The sequence below is a fragment of the Vigna radiata genome, chromosome 10 (genome assembly GCF_000741045.1).
Source record: "Vigna radiata var. radiata cultivar VC1973A chromosome 10, Vradiata_ver6, whole genome shotgun sequence".
Lineage (NCBI taxonomy): Eukaryota > Viridiplantae > Streptophyta > Magnoliopsida > Fabales > Fabaceae > Vigna > Vigna radiata.
This window is the reverse complement of record NC_028360.1, coordinates 14,096,639-14,113,355: the sequence shown is the minus strand read 5'-3', so window position 1 is coordinate 14,113,355 and position 16,717 is coordinate 14,096,639. Positions and strand designations below refer to the sequence as shown.

The 16,717-nt window shown below is 30.1% G+C and overlaps 1 protein-coding gene across 1 annotated transcript; it reads left to right on the top strand.

Annotated features, from left to right (window-relative positions):
- The first annotated feature begins 12,080 nt into the window (after window positions 1-12,080).
- On the top strand, window positions 12,081-14,172 carry LOC106774607 (BOI-related E3 ubiquitin-protein ligase 1). Its single transcript, XM_014661653.2, has 3 exons — window positions 12,081-12,398; window positions 12,475-12,823; window positions 13,274-14,172. Exons 1-3 carry the CDS (start codon window positions 12,343-12,345, stop codon window positions 13,787-13,789), a joined length of 921 nt encoding a protein of 306 aa, XP_014517139.1. The 5' UTR covers window positions 12,081-12,342; the 3' UTR covers window positions 13,790-14,172.
- Window positions 14,173-16,717: the final 2,545 nt, after the last annotated feature.

The window sequence follows — 16,717 nt, the reverse complement described above, 5'->3', positions numbered from 1 at the left end:
AATTTCAACTCACTTTCTAAAGTTTTACCTCAATTTTGAAAATGCAAATAAGTGGTTTTGGCTTTTGCTTGTTTAATATTCTCTCACTTTTTACATTAACATTTAACTAATTTTCTTATCAAAAGACACTTGTTCTTCATCACCTACTCAAATTAGAAAATACGTTTAATTTCATAAATATAATCACATGCTTTTGATATCCACTAAGATTGACTATTGATAGAAAAGTTTGCATGATTTGCATGAAGTGTTGCAGAAACATCACAGGCTCATTAGTAAAAGCACTATGCATAATAAATAATTTATTTTTTCTCTCTTATTAAAACATACTTAATATTGGTAAACCCATAAGTTTAAAAATAAGAAAGAACAAACTAAACAAAACTATCATCCATTGGGTCCCTAGTAGATCAAAAATACACAAAATTGGAAAAGTAAAATACACTTTACAAGCATATTATTGTTACATTGTTGCCTGAGGGGTCAAATAGCCAAACTTTCAAACTCGTGCATTGAGTGTTGAAAAGTTCCCTTTCTTTACAATTCAACAAAATTCTTATGTTAAATGGCCCAATTCTTTTATCTTAGTCAACATGGCCCAGATCATTCAAACTTTTCTTTGTTAGAACTTCTTACAAACATGTGTGCTTCTTTAATAGTTCACACATGTTAACAAACAAGACACCAAATTCTAGATTCTAGTAGAAATTTGATCAGAAAACATGCATGGGTGATTTTAATATCTTCTATCTGTTATTAAATAGTTCCCCCCAGAAGTCAAACTATATACGTCAGTCAAAAATTTCTTATACTACTCTTCCAAATTTGTAATCAAATGACGCAAGAAAATCACCCCTTTCAATCAAGGAGAATTCTTCATCCAACAACTATATGAATTTTGAAGGAGCTATAATATCAAACATAAGAAGAATTAAAAAAGAGGAAGATTTAGGTGGAATTTTATAGATGAGGAGATGCATTAGAAAAAAGAGTATACTAATTGTCACTATCTCCACCATTCAACGTTTCACCTAACAATGGTTTTTGATCGAAATGTATAACTTGATTCCTTGCTTGTAAGTTAGACTGACCCAGATGTGGATGAGAACCACAATAAATAAAAGCATAAAAAACACAACTTGTGAGAAGGGGTGAAGCACATGAAATGGTCTAAATCAGCTTTAAATAAATGGGTGTAGTTATTGAAAATGACATGATTGTCATAAATGTCTTTCCCCAAAACCGTTTTCATCTTTTTCATTGTTTTCCTGAAAAGACAGCTCCATTTTGGAGGTTACACACAAACAAGCCAAAACTAAAATAGTGTTTAATTATGGATGAAAAGTAAGTATTTGTAGGACCAAATCTTATTGCCATGAATTCAACCTCATTTCTCATCAATACAATACACTGTCTTTTTCTTTTAATAACTATATTACCCATCATTATCTTAAGAGTCTTCAAATAAAAGCAATTAAGGAAACTCGATTATTAGCTTTCTTCTGCTTCATTACAACCATTTCATACCATCACAACAAATAACTATAATTATTTACTTCCCACACTTCATTATTAATATCCTTTTTTCCCAAATCAAAAGATGCCATTCATCTATGTGTCTTACTACTCAAACAAAATACTTTACGTAACCACCATTCTTGGCTATTGGTTAATTTTATACCATTGTTTGGCAGTCTTTATGAGACAAATAAAAATAAAATTTAAATATACCCATTTAAAAAAAATGATAAATTTAAATTTTTTCCCTTACAAAATAAGGAAAGTTTTGATTTTTTATATACCCTTTTAATCTTAGATTAACATTTGCATTCCTTTGAATTGCCACCCTCTTGTAAATTAATATATAACTAATATGAGACAATTATATATGGAAGGCATGCATTAGCAAGCATGTGATGATGTAGGTTACCTTCAGGTCAACTTTCCAGAAAATTTTAAACATTTTTCTAGTCTTTTGAATCGAAATCAAAATTTCATCCATTTGATTTTTTTACATATTGTTGTAATAAACTTGTAAAACATGCTTGCGTGCCATTTGGGTTGTTGCCCTAAACAATATGCTGACAGTATGTATAACTGATTATGCAATGAATTAGTGAAAGGAAGAATATAAAAAAAGGATGATGTTTTGTTTTTCCTATTTTGTTTGAATGGCTTTTAGCCCTTGTGCTTGGTCTATGAAAGAGACCTACCTACAATAGTTGAAATTACGTCAGTTGTTACAAAAATCATGATGGTGGTGCATTTTGATGGGTTTCCACTTGTGCTTGAAAAGAAAAGAGATATAAAAATATTGAATTGAATCACATCATGATGAACATGAACATGGTGAATAAAGCCAAACAAGTACTCTTACATGAGTTGATAAATTGATTTAAAACTGTGAAAGGAAACAAAAAAACCATCATCCATCTATGTCACCACAAGAGCTTCATGCTCATACTGGTCCACACCCTATCCCTTAAGCCCTCCAATCTTTCATTTTTTTTATATATTAATTCTATTCATAACTTTGATTAAAGTACGTGACTCGTGACAACACTATCTATCAATTATATATAATAATAATATAATGTTTTGTTTGTTTATAATACGTACAAATGGATGGCTGTCGTGGTGAAGCAGCAGCCTCCAAAAGAGAAATTGTGAGAAAGTGATGCAAACCAATCTCTCTCTCTTTGTTTCTCATTTTTTGCTATAACTTTTTCTGATAATGTCTGTCTTGCCAAACCTAATAATGCTTCTTTTTCAATCTGCTCTTCTGTCAATGGACATTGCCATATTTATTGGTGTCCAGAAGTTACGTATCAGATTCACATACACATATCAGATAAATTTACCACTCTTCTTCCTGTGAATTTTTCATCACAAAAAATGTTCACTCAAATATGTTAATAACATGCAATGTTTCACTATCAGTAATTTTCTTTTTTATACAAAACATAAGGAGACATTCTGGACGTTTTTTTGGGTCTGCACATGTGGTCCAACCCTCATGCTAACTGCATAATTTTCTTTTTCACCATCCATCCTTATTCTACAAGACATTTCATGTTTACACAAGTACAGAATTTTCCCTTATTTTATACTTCTTTTACATATTCACTGCTTTATTTGTTTCTGTATCTGTTTACTGATTTTTCTTCTCATCAAAACTCATCTGTCACGTTTATATATATATCTGTCAAACTCCTTTCAAATTAGACATAATCGTACATGAAATTATTTATAAACTAGAAAGTAAAACAAAACCTTGGTAGTTCACAAAACATGAATTATTTGAAGGAGCAATGTTATGAAACAGTGAAAGGAATGTGTGTATGTATGATGATTGTCAAAGGTGTAATGATTGTTGTTGATATGTAGTGCTACTGAGTGGGAATTGATTTGTTGGTATATCCAAGAAGTTTCTAGGAAAAAGAGGTTTTCATCCTAAGAAATTAAATCATGTTTTAAAACAAGGACATCAATCATGGATTCCAAACAGTTCATTCATAGAAAACTACAATTCTCACATCTTAACTCTATAATTCTATAATGCAACTGAAATTAATTTCTGCACCCCACACCATTGTTGATAGCTGCCATCTCTTGTTCATTTTAGGAGAAGAAAGGACTCATCACATGGGGTTGTGGACACATTAAAGCAATTCATCAACATGTTCAAAGAGACTGACCATATATATATATATATATATATATATATATATATATATATAAAGTTATTGATATCAAGAAACTAGGCATTTTGTTCTTTTGCTTTTCTTTTTTGGACTTTTGCTTTGTCCTTCACTATTAATAATGACTCATGGATAGTGTCAACAACAATAAAAGCCACAAGATTCAATTGTCCTCTCTATTTTCTTTTTCCTGTACAATCTGTCCTTCTTAAATAAGTCTTCCTCTTTCCTGCATATAGTATAAGGATATATACATTCAATTAACTATGCAATAATATTTATTCTATATATAATTAGATATTAAACTTATGAAAAAAAACATATTAAAAGTAATGTTATGTTAGTTGAATTGATGTTTTATTATGTTAAATAAATCATACTATATGACTGATATATAATTGTAGTTAGTGATTGTAATTAAGAAGCTAATAAGAGTTATATATATTAATATTATCTAGAATTGAAAAGTCTTATTTAGTAGATGTTAAAGATTGGTAACAGAAGTACACTTGGGTGTTTTATATGAATAATAATTAGATCACATGTTCCTTTATTAACACCTATCGAAAAAGGCCAAGCATGGTATGAGAAGAATTAATTAATGGGATCTGATCTTATTTCCGAGGCAACAGAATAAAATACCTAACAAATCATTAATTATATATTGTGTCCTTTTTTTCTTTTTTCAATGAGATGCGTTTCTTGATTTTCTTATTCATTAACTTGTTTTGTTGTTTTGTTTGAAAACAACGATATAATTATTAATTGTGATGAAGTTAACTTAGGCAAGTTTGGTCATAAGAATTGAAAGCAAAAGGGACATAAAACAGCAAACATTTGCAATGATAAATAATATATAGTCTTAACTTTTGATTAAAGTAACAACCATGTTGGTTAAGGTAGCATCAATAATAAATAAGACACAATGTATTACAATTTTTCTATTAGGTTCATAATCATTCAATTAATTAATCAAAATTCCAAAATCTAAAGGCTTATTATGGGACCCTATGCTCTACTTTTACTTTTGTGCAACAAAAAAGCATACAAACTTTATCAATTAATTCTGTTTAATTTATGATTATTAGCTATACCAACTTCAATTTTGCAACAAATAAAGTGGTCCAAGCTACCCTCTTTTCTATTTTGTTCAGTCCATGCTAGATCACAAGATCCAATGTAGATCCCTGCAATAGCAGGGTGTTGATTAATTGCTATAGTAAACATTTTATTTTCTAATGGGGTTTGCTTTTTCCCACTTCAAATTTTAATACTGCTCACCCAAATCTCTCAGGATCACATGCTCATCAAATATTTAATTAGGGTTAACTGTATCAAAAAGACAAATACTGATCAGTGTACTAAGAATACCAGATAAAAGAAATTCAAAAATTAAAGGTGTCTTTACTATTTCGCTTCTTTTATTTTAACTTTTCAACTAATATTTAAATGAACTCCAACATCACATTCATCAGTGTTATTAGAGTTTCCTATTTGAAATATGATTTATTTTTATGTTTAATGATTCTATTATAGTTTTATTTAAGTTTATAAACAATTTTTAACTTAAATTTTTTAGTTCAGTTCTTGATCAGATAAGAAGGAAAAAGAAAAAGATTAACAAAAAAGAGAGTGAAAGAAGTGAGTACAAAAAGCTAACTCCACACCATATTCAAACACTCATAATCTTTTCAACATATCACAGTGACACATCTTTTCTCATACGCGCTTCACAGCTTTGAAAACTCTTCCAGCATCTTCAAAGTTGGTTGCCATGTAAATGCAACCTCAGTTTCACCAAACACCCAAACAGTAACAACACACCAAATCTCATCACAAATTCATTCACATTGTTTCTAGAAATTCGTGTTGCTGGAAACTTCAGGGAAAAAAAGTTACAAATGTTCTTTTCTCATCATGAAATCGACACAGAAAAAAACATAATATTATATTATTAGTTTGGACACACTTGACATTTGATGTCACATCTACATTTATGTTTCCAAGCCCACACATAAGAAGCAACTGCAACCAAACTTTGTCCCTGCAATTAGGTCTTGGAGCTGTCATTAACAAAGGACAAGATTACTTCAGCTACCAAAATTAAAGCATCTCATCTCACCCCATCTACACTATTATTTCAATTTTCAATATCCCACATACCAAAATTCAATTTTTCTACTGCAATTTAATAACTCCATGAGAACGATGCAAGCATGCCTTGGGGGAATCAATTCAGCAACGTATGTAGCATAAACCAGATACCAAAATAAAAAACATCATACTTTATGTATTTCTGTGCTCTTTTTCTCAATACATCAACTTTTACGCTTTCTTTTTCTATTAAATAACCCCATCAAGATTCTTTCATTGTTAGTATTTGTTTACTTCCAAGGTGGTAAGAGGTTAATACATGTAAGTAGTTTTGAAAGGATCTATATATGATACATTATGTTTGATGATGGATGAAAGCAATAAAAGAGGACATGGGAATCCATCTGTCTACATTTATGTTCTATCTTCTTCTTCTTCTTCCTTTTGCTGTTGGGCACTTTATTTATTTATTTTTTAATTTTTTAATTTTTTTTAATCCTCCACACACCTTTTCATTCATTGTGCGTGCTTGTGGGGGAATTTAAGAATTGGAAATGTTAGATGGGTTCGGACAAGGTGGGTGAGTGTTCCTTTTTATTCAACCCATAATATATATTTGATATTGGAGATTATTAAATCGCAATGCCTTACAAAAGCAATCAATTTTGCAGGCAGAACATGATATGTAGGTTCCATGTTAGTTGAAACTTGAAAGTATGATGATGTCAGTCCATTCATGGGATGGGAGAGCTGTTCCTTGTTTCTGTTTCCATGAAAAGGACAACACTAATAGCCTCTCGTCCAATCAAATATCTTGCTTCAAAATCTAACCCTAACCCTAATTCCATCTTTATCTTACCATTAACTATATACAACATTTCTAATTGGATTATAATACTTAAAAATTGTTTTTAATTTCATGCTTTTAGCTTCAATTATTTTATACATTTTTCAAATTTTAATACCTAATGTTAAACTCCAACCAAAAATATTTTAGGTTCTTAATTCATAACCTTTTAATGATATATAAAACTAATAATAAAATCGAAAAAATGGGAAGAAAGGGAAGGTGAATATGTGTTGAGACTTTTCAAGATACTAGAGATAAGAATGGTAGTAAAAATATATTATATCAAAAAATAATAACTTGTTATTTTATTTTATGTGTAATATATATAATAACAAAATATTAAATATTTACAATATTTCAATCTTAATTTTCTAAATATAATTAATGATTAAATATATTTCAATCATGATATTTATAAAACATAAATATAAAATGACATGATACCCTTTATTTTAAAATTTGCCTTTAAAAACAAACAACTACCCCTCTTGGATATGAATGAAGTTTTTCCTTTTGATAAAATGGAAACCCCTTTATACTATGTTTTGAAATGATGAAAAATGAAAAATTGTCAAAGACGAACAGGAAGCATGAAGTTGCTTTGATGGTGATAAGCAAGTTCATCAGAATTTGTCGCCTAAAATTTTGCCATTATGATATATATATTTCTCTTTGACCAATTGAGCAAATGAAGGTGACTTGCTTTTGACAATTATATTAGACAATCACATCTTAGCTGAAAAAATAGATTATGCAAAGACATGTGCAATCACGTAGTTTTGCATATTTTAGAAAATTTCCTCATATATATTTAGACGAATACTTTGAAATCTCAATGTACAATTCAAACATTGATTAGTTAGACACGACGATACGATATTCGGATAAATGCATGTTAGTTGTTTCAAAATGGCAGTTTCAATCAATCCAAAATTTCTAAATTCCCCAAAACGACTCTAAAATATTATTTTCAAAGTGTCTAATCTTATAAGTTCATATTAGTTTCGCACTGGTTTTAATTAAATTAATTTTTTTATTTAGTATTGTTTTCATTTTTTGCGGGTAAGGAAATAATAAGAGAAAATTAATTTTAATTCTAAAATTGCGAATATATACATATCATAAATTAATTTTAAAATTACATAGGACAAGAAATTGTTGTTGTCTTTTTTATTCCATACATAGAAGGAGAATTTTCAACATCAACCATGTTGAAATGAAGATCTTAGACCAAACTTATTACATACAAGTTGGTTAAATTCTATGTTTTTCAAGGTTAATGTGTATACGTTCAAATATGAATTTGTCTGCATTATACCAATATTTGTGTCAGTTTCATAGTGGTCCCTTATCTCGAAAGTACGTTTTAGGTTAAGTTACTTTAAATATGAAAACCCATGAGTGATGAAGTTAACTTCCTCCTTAATTGGCTGTTTTTAGAGGTAACTGGCCTAACCTAATAGCATATGACTCAGAAATATAAGTGGGGGTAGAGAATAAACATGTGCTTTTGATTAAATAAATTTGAGCTTTATATAAAGTGAAATTATTCTATGCTTTCTTTTTATAACATCTTAAGTGATTCTGATTCATAGTTGAGTGGTTGTGTTATGCTACCACATTTCTAGGTAAAGCCAAACATCACCATCTATTATTAATTGGCAAATTGTAAACCATCATCAAACCCTTGTGCTCACCTCGTAAAAGGAAAAATCAAGACTTTCTATTGTTTTTTAGAATTACTATGCTTCAATTCTAAATTAAAATAGTAACTAACTATTTTTTTTATTGAATATATGTAAATATAAACGAAGACGAAGAAGACAAAGAAACCATAGTTTATTAATTCTCTGAGGAGAATACTTTTGTTTAGAATAGGTTACATACCTAAATTTGTCACCATATTTATCCTCAAAACAACATCACATGCTATTGGCTACCTATTATAACATATATATAACAAACAAATATGCAACTAAGTATTAAAAAAAACAATGATAAAATGTGTTAAAGTTTTAACAATTAATCTTTAAGTAAAAACCCAATAAAAAATACCATTTTAGAAATGGGTTTTAGGATTAACTCAATCCCACAAAACCAGTTTGTAAAGTGAGGTTTACATCCAATTTATATATTATAAATTGGTCTTATCTAAAATCAACATGGGACTTCCAACGGTTATGTTATGTGACCATAGCTATTGTACCTTTGGGAGGAGAATATATTCGTCAACGTTTTGTTCTCCCCTCTCATAGACACCATTTTCAACACAAAAGGAACGAAGAAGCTGAAAACATTACGTTTTATGTCTAAAACAAATGCAGGCCTTGTGAATGTGAGAGATGTTTCACAACATTATAGTTGCAACGTGACGAGGAAATTGATTTTCAATACGAGGTACTTAGGAAGTAGAACATGTGAATGCCATTTTCACATTGCTTAAACACGCTTATGCATTTTCTGCTTCTGATTATGTGCCATGGTTGACGATGGGAACAATGATTCAATGGTTGAAGAGAGAATGAAGCAATGGAATAATAGAGAAAAGAGCCTTCAGGAGGACTTGCTGGATGCTATGATGATATGCTCAAAAATCACAATGATAGTCCCACATTGACAGTGAAGGAGATCAAGGCGCTTACTGTAGTAATATATCAGTACACCCCTGTTTATGTATTTGCCTAATTTACTTATTATAGAAATAATTAAGCTTTTTTCTTTTTTAATTACCAAATATTATCTTATTTTTATTTTGGTTAAATAAATATTATTACAATTAAAAACATTACATTTTATATTACAATTAAATAAATATTAAACCATTTTATATTAATTCATTTCTACACAACTCAAAGAATCATCTGAAAATAGTTCACTTAAGAATGGTTTAACATGGATAATTTTGCAGAAATAAATGAAATAAAAAATAGGAGTTGTCTATTGAAGATGAAACATTGACTGTTGACTGAGCTTAGATGAAGGAAAACAGAGAAAGTCAGAAATGTTTCATTGAGGTATTCAGCAGTCAGTATTGATTATTGACCGTACCTGCACTCCCACCTACATGTCCTGCACCTTCCCCACACTCTATCATTCACCTTTGACCACTGTCTCATATCATTATTATCCATCAACTTATATCTTAAACACTTTAATTTTTCTAAATATGGAAAAATAACAATAAACGCGTTCAGATGATGTTTAATTGGATAATTGTAATTTGGAGTTTTAATTTATTTTAAATTTAATTTAAAGGCAGCTGTTTTAATTTTAGCGCCTAGTTTATCTGTCATGTTTTTTTTTTCTCTCATTTGTATATTTTAGTAGTCTTACATTTTAAAATATTAGAAATAAGTTTAAAATAAAAATTGCACGTGGAGACATGAAAATGCATAGTGTTGCCAAAAATAAATTATACATACATATGGGAAGTGCTCACGATCAAATATCTTAAGTCAGAAAACTTTTTTGTTTTTTATTTTTTATTTTTCATCCAGGTTTGGTAAGTAATGTTGTTTAAACAATTTTTCTCAATGTTATAAAAATATATGATATAAAAAATGTACTTTTGATTGAATATAGCTCATAATTAAAAAATAATAATAGAATATAGGTTTGTTTGAAATTTTAATTGGTGTTTCAGGATAAGATTCAGTCTGAGATTTTGAAGTTTGGATCCATCTCTATCTTCATCCTTTTGCCAGCTTACAATTTTTGGCTGTGTCAGTATTTTTATTTTTCCAAAATCTTGCATGTCTATTTGTCCAACTAAATAATTAAATAAAATTATTCACAGCTGTAATTTCTAATTTATATTTTCAAAATTCCTTATCATACATTAATTTGTCAATATTGAAAATTATATTTCTCATACAAATATACCTGTCAAGCAAACATTATCGAAACGACTGATTTCTCATTAACCAGAAACACCTGAAAATTGTTATGCAATTTTTGTATATAAAATCTATCAGTATTTGGCTAAATGTGTTAAACTAAAATTATCTTATTATATACCAAAACAAACAAACCAATTACAGCCATACTTACCAACTAATATACTAAATATTCATACATACGTTTGTCTTAGTATTTACGTGTATAGGTATTATTACTGATGATATCATAAGAAAATCTTATTTATTTAAATGTATAAATACACGCTTCTGAAAAGTATATTAATGCATACGCATAATTATTTTCTTACAACATCAATATAATACAAACATCCTTATACATATAAGTATAAATAAGTCTACATAAATACCTATATAATATAAATCAATGACGTTAATATATAATTGTAAAGTAATATTAATGAAAATTTAAGAGTACTTTTCAAAACAATAGTAAAGTTAATATTATAATTATTTGTATATAATGATTATATGTACTAATAAATTAATAATTATGATGATCTTATTATCAAAAGTAGAATATTTTATAGTAGCGATATCAATTAATAAATCATAATTGAATTTAGTGTGAAAGTATAAAATTAATTAAAACAACTTACATATCAGGGAATATTTTAATTTGAGATAATTGTGTTATTTTTGTGAGTATGTAACTCAATTAAAAAAATGTATTAATTGATTTCTATAAATATAATAATCAACATTTTATTTTCTTACATTATAAATTGTATCTTATGCCAATTAATTAGTACTTACTTGTTAAAAAAATATTATTCAAAAAACACAATTCTATTTAATTTTTATTTTAAATTGTATAATCAGTTATATTATTGTTTTGTATAACTGAATTAATAATAAAATATATCTAATATACTATGAAAAGACTAACTTATATGTTTACTTTACATTAAATAGAGGTAGTAAACGAATAATGTTTCATATTAATATATTATTATCATTAATTTGAAATATAAACGGTTTTTAAGAATTTTATTATTTGGTATTCATATATACAATTATAGTTTGGTTGTCTAAGTAGATGTTTGTTTTGTAATAGTATAACATAAAAACAAGCTATTAACGGAAGAGATATATTAAAGTTTATAGTTTAAAAAAATAAGTTTAACTATTTTAATTTAAATATCTTATATTTTTGTAAGATATTTAGATATTTGATATTTATTTCATAAGTAGAAGAGAATATCCTAGAGATTTGGATGACGAAATTGTGTTTTTTAAAATTGGTATTATTGCAGAGAGTGATGTACATGACATAAGGAAAGTGTAAGGAAGATGGGAAGTATATAAATTAGGGTTTCATATATATTAGAAATATAAAAAAAAAAAACTATTACGTATTTTATTATTTAATTATTAATTATTGCATGAATGATGTGAGTATTTATTGTGATGGTGGGTAAAAGGAAAAGAAAAAAAGAAAGAAATGTGTAGACGAGTGAACGTAGAAAAAACGTTAAAGTGAATCCGACAGACCAAAATCTGACAAGCCATGTTTAACATTTTAATTTTCTAATCTTCCTTAAAAAATGATGCACAGATTTTGATTTGCTTTGATATGTGTCTAGAAAAGATGCGTTTGACTTTGTATCTCTTGAAAACGCCCACAAAAACCAAGGCTAAATAAACCTGATTCATTCATTCACTCTCCCTGATACTTAGCCACATCTATTGCATGCTCTCCTTCATATCCTTCTTATTCTCTCCTTCATTTTCTCCATCACACTGCCAAACACACAAACAACAACCTTAAACAACCACCATGGCAGTTGATGCTTCTTACATGAATCTCTTGCCTTCTCAGTTACTCACCAACAGGTACAGCTATCTTTTAAGCTTTTTTCTTTCTTTTAAGCTTTCATTCTTCATCATTTTTTATTCTCTATCTTTGCAGGGAAATGATCAAATCCAATCAACAACAACAGTATAATCATCAATTAAACTGTGATTACATCTGCAATACCCAGATGGATTCAGCTTTGCCTCTTCCACCGCCAGCAATGCCTGAATCTCTTTTGTCTTTGTATCAATCTTCCTTCTGTGATCCAAACAAGGCAGACAGTGGTCTCACCTACAATCTCCCCCTTCAGAGAAAACGTTCAAGAGATTTCACCACTGAATTAACCTCTCTCCCACCTCGTCACAAGAACAAAATCTCTCCACAACCTTCCTTTCTCACCCAAGAGATTCTCTACCACTTTCAGCATCAGCAATCTGAAATTGACCGAGTCCTCGCACACCATGTAATTAATTCTCCACCCCTCAATGCTTTTTTCTTCATTCTTTTACAAATGGAAACCATTCATTTATCACCCTGATTTCCTGCACCAACTTTTCCACACATTCAATACTCAAAACCCAAACTTTGATGACTCCCGTTTCGTAATCAAATTCAAGAGTCATCGGATTTTCGTCTTCATTCACACCGAATGTATGAATGTGTGGAAAATTGAATTGCCAGTATTCAATTCAATCCCGCTCCATTCATAAAAGCCAGTAACTGAACCATTTTCAAATTTTGAAACTTTCTTCATAAATAATAGTCTCACTCACTTGTATTTTTAAAAACGGTAAACGTATAGAAATCAGTAATTAAAAAGTTTGATTTTGAAGAGCATTTTTCATTAAAGAAAACTTAAATTGGATTGAATTTTGTTACTATGATTATTAACGTGTGGTGTGGAATTGAACAGACCGAAAAGGTGAGGATGGAATTGGAAGAACAAAAAGTGAGGCAATCGAGGATTCTAGCGAGCGCAATTCAAGAAGCAATGGCGAAGAAGCTGAAGGAAAAAGACGAAGAGATTCAGAGAATGGGAAAGTTGAACTGGGCCCTTCAAGAGAGAGTGAAAAATCTGTGCGTGGAGAATCAAATTTGGAGGGACCTGGCACAAACCAACGAAACCACTGCCAACTACCTACGAACCAATTTGGAGCAGGTTTTGGCACACGCCGGAGAGGAACGCGCCACCGTGGCCGAAGACGCACAGTCGAGCTGCGGAAGCAACGACGCGGCGGAGGGGTGCGAGGACACGGCGGCGTCAGGTGGTGGGGCGAGGTTGTGTCGGAGCTGCGGGGTGAGAGAGTCGGTGGTGCTGTTATTACCATGCAGGCATCTTTGCCTCTGCAGGATGTGTGGGTCCACCGTACGGAATTGTCCAATCTGTGACTCAGGCATGGATGCCAGCGTGCATGTGAATCTCTCTTAGTACTAAAATTCATTACATAGGTTTTCTTTCCTTGTAGAGTTAAACACAAACTAGAAAAAAAAAATAGTTTTATGATAGAATGTAGAATTCTTTTGTTGATATAGTTGTTTTATTTATATATATAATTTTTTGGTTAATGTGAAAAAGAAAAGGGTGTGGTAAAAGTAGTGATGGGTGTGAATGGAAAAGGATTTTGTTTGGTTTCATTATTTTGGCTTGAAGAGGCAGCAAAAGTCTTAAAAGTTGAGACATAAAAAGAGAGAGAGAGAGAAAGAAAAGCATTATGGTATGGGCAAAGGATAAAGCTTTGTCATGTCAATTCGGCATCATTGTTTCTTCTACCACTCCTCTGCTCCATTATGGGAATAGGATGCTTCCTCTCTTCTCTTTCTCTTCTCTTTCTCCCAAACTAAAAAAGAATAATCCAACATCAGTCAATAAAATCAAACATATTTACTTATTATCTGCACCCTACTTTTGTATTTGGACATTCATGCTGGAATCTACCATTTATAGCAAGTACAAATCAAACCTACCTACGTTTCACACATATTTTTATTCCAATTATTTTAAATAAAATCTGTGGATAATTATGTAATTGTAGAAAAAAAAAATGAAAGATGATTGGTATTATTATTAAAGTGATAAATAGAGGCATCCTTTTCAGTCTCTCCTAACTTTATTTCCATCTTTTCCGAATTCTGAAATTCTCTGTCACAGAAAAGAAAGGGAAACTATAATTTTACTTGTACTTCTCTTCTCCATTTCGGATCCAATCATTCAAATCTTCACATATATCCCTTCCTTTTTCTTTTTTTCATTTTCTCAACTCCACCACCATCTTTATGCTTTTTGGAATAAAATCCAGCCCTGTGCAAAACAGTATAGCACACGCTTTTCCTAACCCTGCTTTTTTCCGATCACTTCAATATAGATAAGAAAGAGGAAAATTACAGTATACTAGGACTGTGTTGTTGGGCATTAACGTCAGCATGTGTTTGCCAAGTAGAATCTGACACATCAGAATCACTCAACACAACACAACACAACACAAATTCTGCCAACTTTCTCTTCCCTTCACTCCATAACACCGCACCAGTTCAGGGACATCTCTATAATGCCCTACCCATGTTTCTTCCCACCACAAAAAGACAACATCTGCAGTCAATTTTCCATGCCCAATCAAAAGTTAAAATCACTTTACAGCTATTCTTCCTCACACCCTTTCCACATATTTCACTCTCTGTTTTTTTTGCCAGACTATACTACACTCTAATGTGCTCCTATAGACTTTGTAGAATATGAGGTGAAAAACATATACTTTATAAAAAAATGATAAATACAAAATGCAGTGAGATTTTGCATGTTACGTTTTAAAATGAATATATTTTATTTTGTAATACTAAAAGTTAAAACAAGAAATATAATATGTGAACCAGATAGTATATCTTATTATATATTGTTATAAATAATTAATAAAATAAGTTTACATATAGAATTTTCAGATCAAATTCAGAAATATGTGAATTTAATATCTATTGTTATTTTTGACATGTTATTGGATTTAATACTTTGGCTATGATTATGATATTTTAAAAGTAACTTTTCGATGTTCAGGTGCATTAGGTACTCATAATTGGAACATGTTGTCACTCATCAATCAACAATGAATCTTATATATCTTCACGATTTTTTCGTGCTTCTTTATAAAATCAATTTCCAAAATAAGTCTAATTAATTTAATTCCGGGATTGAATTTCTCGTCTTTTATTTGTAAACAAACCCAATTTTGTCATCTTTTATTCGGATTAAAATGAATGCGTTAAAAATAATTTATTATTTCATCTATAATCCTTTAAAGATTTGGTCTGAAAACTCCTACCAGTTTATCATGTATTTAACAAAATCCATCCATCACTAATATTTTTTTATGGATGAACATCGAATCAGATAGTTGTTTGGATTAACAAGAAAAAAGCACCATGATAATGGATTTTGCCCAATCCAATTTTTTAAAGTAGTGGATGTAATGATTTCTGACTAATTCACGATAATGATGTTTTTCTTTGATAATCCAGTGTGCTTATTATTCATTTAAAAAAAGAACAAGAACTAAAGTATGTTTTGATAGGAAGCATGATAACATGGTTGTTGAAGTTTGACAGAAGGCATTGAGTTGAAAAATTGGCGTAACATGAGATTTCTGGAAAACATAAAGAAATGTATAAAAGAAGAGATAGATATTAGTATTATTAGGGAATGGGTTGTTTTGGCTTTAAGGAGAAAGGGGGACGACACGATGATGATGACAATAATAATCTGGTTGCTGCTGCTACATCTGTTACTACTGCTATCATGAGTTAATGTTTTCAAAGTCTGGTCAGTGGGGTTGGTTTCTCTGTCTCAAAACTCATCAAATCCAAATACCAACAGTGCTGTGCTATGCTCTGCTCTGCTCTGCTGCATTCTCTGTCCCCACTCACACCACTACCAACTTCAGCCCCACCATCTCTCTCTCTCTCTCTCTCTCCTCTTTCTTCTCTTTCACTTTCATTCACATTGCACAAATATGGTGCCCCCATATTTATTCAAACAGAAAGAAAAACCAAACATATTAAGAAAATCTGAATTTATGAATTAGATATAGTTACGATAACAAGAGTACTATAACTGTCACTGATGAAAAGATGACAATATGAGCAGAGCACATAGGAAGAGAAATATTTCATCACTACGTAACTTAATTAGAGTTCATATATCAAGCAAACAAATTTCAATTTTTGTTTGCAGTATATTTTCAAAAAGAAAAATAAAACAATATAATCATAATCTCTGCGTATGAAAAACATAATCTGGTTCAGGCATGTGTTGTGGAGAAAAAACCATTTTATTGAAAAGAACAATTTTGCTCGTAGCTCAGCCTAGCAT

Excerpts from the sequence above, each read along its gene's own strand:
- LOC106774607 (XM_014661653.2), top strand. The coding sequence starts at position 12,343 with ATGGCAGTTGATGCTTCTTACATGAATCTCTTGCCTTCTCAGTTACTC. Across the intron at positions 12,399-12,474 it reads TCTCAGTTACTCACCAACAG|GGAAATGATCAAATCCAATC; the intron begins GTACAGCTATCT and ends CTATCTTTGCAG. Across the intron at positions 12,824-13,273 it reads ACCGAGTCCTCGCACACCAT|ACCGAAAAGGTGAGGATGGA; the intron begins GTAATTAATTCT and ends GGAATTGAACAG.